Genomic DNA, 5,138 nt, shown 5'->3' with positions numbered 1-5,138 from the left:
ATAATCAATGGAAACTTTCAGAAACTTTAAAGTTTTTACAAATTGGTACATAGGCTAGCTAAATCAACTCTTATAACCTCAAAAACATAAAATTGCAAGAAAGTGACTTAAAAATCATACCTAAATAAGGGTCAAATACTAGAGGTTTGTAAATGACTTTCTCTAGGTTTTCTTTGGTGTACATTCGAGAGGAAGAAGAAGAAAAATAAAGATGACAATCACTAAGTTGTCTTTCTTACTTTGATTAAAATTAATTAACCTAGTTTATTTACTTAACCTTAATCAATTTAAGCCTTAAGCATAATTAACCCAAGTGAGTGGACTCTAACATCATCCACCACCGTTTGGCCATTTAGAAATGGTCTAATTACATATCTAGTGCTTTGGCTATTTAAAAATTTATAGCGATAAACTTTTACAATTTAGTCCTTCTACCTTAATTAACTATCAATTCAACAAATGTACTAAACCAAACTTTAATATATTTCCATACTAGCCTCGTAAATATTAAATATTAATATTTACGAACTCGATTTGTGAGAATGAGGTTTCAAAATCGTTGTTTCTGACACCACTAAAAATTGATTTGTTACACATAATAGGGGTTGAATTATTTAATTATTCTTGAAAGCTTATATTGTTGTACGAGTAACTATTTATGTGTAAACTTGAAATATAATACCTAAGATTATTGGTTGAAATCGGGATTTTGTGTGGGATTTTTTCATAGGATCAAGAAATTATAAATAGGTATTTAAAAATAAATTATAAATAAGAGAAAAAAATTAAAGCAAAGAATCGAACTTGCTTGGCGAATTCCATTTTTTCCACTTCTTCTCTTATGGTTAACTAGATGAGAGTTAATCCTCTTAATTTAGGGTTTTAATAGGTAAAGAGATGGTATGGGATGTCTCAAATGATGTTGGTCAACAATGGAGGCGATGATGTTTGTTGGTGGGTTTGATTTAGTTGATCGTAGGAATGCGTATGGTTATTGGTTCTCGGTTTAGGTTAGGTTATGGAGTATATTTATCAAGATTAAGAGTATAGTCTCGAATGGTGGTTAAGATGGAGTTAAGATTGGATCTCTAGGTTTCATTTTGGATAAAGTAGAAAAAAAAAGTCCAAGTTGGAAAAGGGAATAAAGTAATCAAAAGGTTAAAAAAAGATGTAAGATGTATTTAATTATGTGGCATTGATGTGGATAACCCGTCAACATTTAACAATAAAAATGTACCAAGTGTGATTTTCGTTAACCTTTAATGGTTGATAACGATATAGTGATTAAAATGTTACAAAATAATAATATTAATAGTTAAATTATAATAAATTAAAATTAAATAACCAAAACATAAACTTAGTAAGTAACTATTTTTACAGTTTATACAAGATAATAAAAGCTGTAGAAGTATTTTGCAAAATATTAAAGTGAAATGTTAAATTTGAGGGTAAAAGGTCCAAAATGAAAGATAAAGGACAAAGACTGAAAGGGTAAAATCAAAGTGGGCAATGTAGTAAATGTGGGATTATAAAGAACTGTTTGGTAACGCCGCGTGTTTCTGTCTCATCGTAAACATTCAACTCCCCACTTCCGGATTTTCCTAGGCAAAAACAGTATATATAAAAACAACAACCTAAACGTGACCCTAAGCCTCTCCCCACCTAACCCACCTGCCCTTTTCTTTGTAATAATCGAACTCCCCTCCCGTCCTCTTTCCCGATTTGTCTTCTTCATTGCCCCGCCATGGCTTGTGTTAGCTTCGCTAAACTCAACGCGCCGTCATCCTCTTGGATCGGTGGCCAGCAGTCTCTCCCTCAACGCTCCGGATCATCCGCTCGGCTCGCCACTCGCAGAGTCTCACTCCCGATCCGTGCTGGCGCTTACACCGACGAACTCATCAAAACCGCCGTTAGTGTTTTCTTTGTTCTCTTTTATGTTTTGACTAGATTATTTCATATGATTTTTTATTAGAATTTTTTTTTGTTGGCTAAAGATCTATCATTAGTCATGAAATCCAATTAGTGATTCAGTTTTACTTGTAAATCAGTTGCATCTGCAATGAAATAATTATAAAAATATGATTTCGTTATTTTATATATTAGTATTTGTTTTCATATATAAAAATTCTGGTTTTCTGTGTCTTTCCATGACTACAGGAAGCTTTAAGATATTGATGGAATTCCTTTCTAAATACGAAGTTTGATTTATGACTCCTTTAACTAGGGACATTATAGCTGTTCTTTTTCATTGATGCTTGATGGAGACATGGAGATTTAAAATTTTAAATAGCCGGCTGCAGCACAATATTACTTTCGTTATTTACTGCAATTAATCGCAACAATATTTATTACGTTTGAAACTGTGACCGATTTGCAATCATAATTTGAATCGATGAATGGAGAATTATATGAGAGAATTTTTGGGTTGGCGAAGTTGCCTGATGAAAGGAAACTGTGATAAATTGTTTTTTATTTGTTTCTTTCTATGGTGTAGAAAACTATTGCTTCACCTGGTCGTGGAATACTGGCAATTGATGAATCGAATGCAACATGTGGGAAGAGATTATCTTCTATTGGCTTAGACAATACTGAACCCAACCGCCAGGCTTACAGACAGCTTCTGCTCACAACTCCTGGCCTCGGAGAATATATTTCCGGTGCCATTCTTTTCGAGGAAACACTTTACCAGTCAACTACAGATGGGAAGAAGTTTGTTGATGTCTTGCACGACCAGAAAATCGTACCTGGCATCAAAGTAGATAAGGTGACACTACTGAATTTCTACATTTATATGCGTGTGAATTTCTTTTGATGGTACTCATTAACTCAATCTTTTATATTCACGTGTTTTAGGGTTTGGTTCCTCTACCTGGATCAAACAATGAATCTTGGTGCCAAGGCTTGGATGGATTGTCATCAAGATCTGCCGAGTACTACAAACAAGGTGCTCGATTTGCCAAGTGGTAAGTCAATTTTATGTAGTTAACTTGTGCCTTATGAAGTTTAAGTTGAAGTTCTGATTGGTTTATAACACCTTTATATATATATATACACACATACATACATACATGTATATTACATTTCTCATTCACGAAATGTTATACTGTTAAATTACTCAGGAGAACGGTAGTTAGCATTCCTTGTGGTCCTTCTTCTCTGGCTGTTAAGGAAGCTGCATGGGGACTTGCACGTTATGCTGCCATTTCTCAGGTATTGTATCACATTTTATCAGTTTCTTATAACTTGCTAAACCAATTGCAAGGCTTGTTATTTCCCTACTCAACTTTGAAGTTTTTGGAATTCTAGAAACCAGTTTGCTTCATTCTGTGAATGGCAATTAGATTAATTTTCTATTGCCTAGTCAAATTTTGACATGAGTTATGTGTTGGCTACTTTTGCCGGTACATGCTCTTATTTTATATTGTAGTTGGTTTGTGTATCGAGCTCAATTGTATATTAATGTGAATTAATACCCAGGACAATGGTCTTGTGCCAGTAGTGGAACCCGAGATTCTTCTGGATGGTGATCACCCTATTGAGAGGACTCTTGAAGTAGCTGAGAAAGTTTGGGCAGAAGTCTTCTACTACTTGGCTGAGAACAATGTTATATTTGAGGGCATCTTACTCAAGCCCAGTATGGTAACCCCAGGAGCTGAACACAAGGAGAGGGCTAATCCTGAGACTATTGCAAAATATACGCTCACAATGCTGAAAAGGAGAGTTCCACCAGCTGTTCCAGGAATCATGGTACCTAAAGATCCTTTTTCACATTTAGCCTCCATTTGTTTGATGTTCTCAGATTTAGTTTTTCACTTTTATTTATTTATTTATTTATTTCTAGAAAAAGATCACATATGGAATTCAGTTACTTTCCCCATTGATGTGGACTGTGAGGTTGATATTGGCATGCATAAGTAAACCTTAAATGATGTTTCGGTGAACTAACATGAAAAAATTATCAAAGCCTGTAGTTTTGGAAGTTCATCGTGCAAGTTCTTACATCTTGATTCATAAAGCTTGTTTGATATTTGCTGTAGTTTTGATTAGCGAAAAGGTGTTTGCATTTGTTCATCTTTGCAGTTTTTGTCTGGAGGACAGTCGGAGATGGAAGCCACATTGAACTTGCATGCAATGAATCAGAGCCCCAACCCATGGCACGTTTCTTTCTCTTACGCACGTGCATTGCAGAACACTGTGCTTAAGACATGGCAAGGACGTCCAGAGAATGTTGAAGCTGCACAGAAGGCTCTTTTGGTGCGTGCAAAGGCAAACTCTCTGGCTCAACTCGGAAAATACTCTGCCGAGGGTGAAAGTGAAGAAGCCAAGAAAGGAATGTTTGTCAAGGGCTATACCTATTAAGGCGTAAGACACTGTAATATCTGGTTTTTGGGCATCTATGGCTTTTTGTGCGAGGATTATTACTTGCTGTTAGATAAGTTTTTTACATATTATTGTTATGCCTCCTGAAACTAGGGAGGTTGAATAAATTACTTGGGGGAGTAGAAGAAACAATCCTCGAATCACTTCCCTTGACGCCTTTTGAACGAAACAGGTTCATATTTAAGATAGTTTATTTGGCTGGCAGATCAATTTCAATCAATTTTAGGCTTGGATGATTTTGTATTTCGATGGTTTTTTTTTTTGAAGATATTTCAAGTTCGGGTTATTGCTGTTTTCCATATTTAGGTTGGCTTAATTTGGGTTCGATATTCAAGATTATTTGGATTTAAATCTTTTAATATCTTTAATTTATTAATTTCTAAAATTAAATTAAATTAAATTAAACTAGATTTTCTTTAATACAGCTTTAGTTTTTAAAACGAATTGTTTGAATGGGAAACAAACTCGTAAAGCATGTAAATCCTGTACTTATGACAATTTTATACCTATAATAAAAATGAAAATATTTTGAAAATAAATTTAAAGTAATAAGTTGATAATTTATGTGATGTTTTTGTTAAATTATATGGTTATTTATTAAATAAATTCAAGTTAATGTCTGTTCAAAACTTCAAATACAAATTTGTTTCATGCTTAATATACATACCCTTTTAGATTCTTTGGTTTTGCAGTGATGTTAGAAGCAGATTTGCGTAGTTGAATAAAAAATTGACGGTCTGATTGGTGGTATATAATTA

General features: G+C 34.0%; 1 protein-coding gene across 1 annotated transcript; it reads left to right on the top strand.

The window, feature by feature from the left end:
• Positions 1-1,539: 1,539 nt before the first annotated feature.
• LOC108453493 (fructose-bisphosphate aldolase 3, chloroplastic) lies at positions 1,540-4,666 on the top strand. The gene is made up of 6 exons (XM_017751619.2): positions 1,540-1,909; positions 2,495-2,764; positions 2,854-2,963; positions 3,120-3,210; positions 3,478-3,747; positions 4,081-4,666. Exons 1-6 carry the CDS (start codon positions 1,745-1,747, stop codon positions 4,357-4,359), a joined length of 1,185 nt encoding a protein of 394 aa, XP_017607108.1. The 5' UTR covers positions 1,540-1,744; the 3' UTR covers positions 4,360-4,666.
• Positions 4,667-5,138: the final 472 nt, after the last annotated feature.

The sequence above is a fragment of the Gossypium arboreum genome, chromosome 5, assembly GCF_025698485.1.
Source record: "Gossypium arboreum isolate Shixiya-1 chromosome 5, ASM2569848v2, whole genome shotgun sequence".
NCBI lineage: Eukaryota > Viridiplantae > Streptophyta > Magnoliopsida > Malvales > Malvaceae > Gossypium > Gossypium arboreum.
The sequence above is the reverse complement of the archived record's forward strand: the minus strand, read 5'-3'. Positions and strand labels throughout refer to the sequence as shown.

Bases quoted from the DNA above. Each gene is read 5' to 3' on its own strand.
- LOC108453493 (XM_017751619.2), top strand. From the start codon at position 1,745: ATGGCTTGTGTTAGCTTCGCTAAACTCAACGCGCCGTCATCCTCTTGG. The intron at 3,211-3,477 runs GTATTGTATCAC...ATTAATACCCAG, and splicing joins GTTATGCTGCCATTTCTCAG to GACAATGGTCTTGTGCCAGT. The intron at 3,748-4,080 runs GTACCTAAAGAT...TCATCTTTGCAG, and splicing joins CAGCTGTTCCAGGAATCATG to TTTTTGTCTGGAGGACAGTC.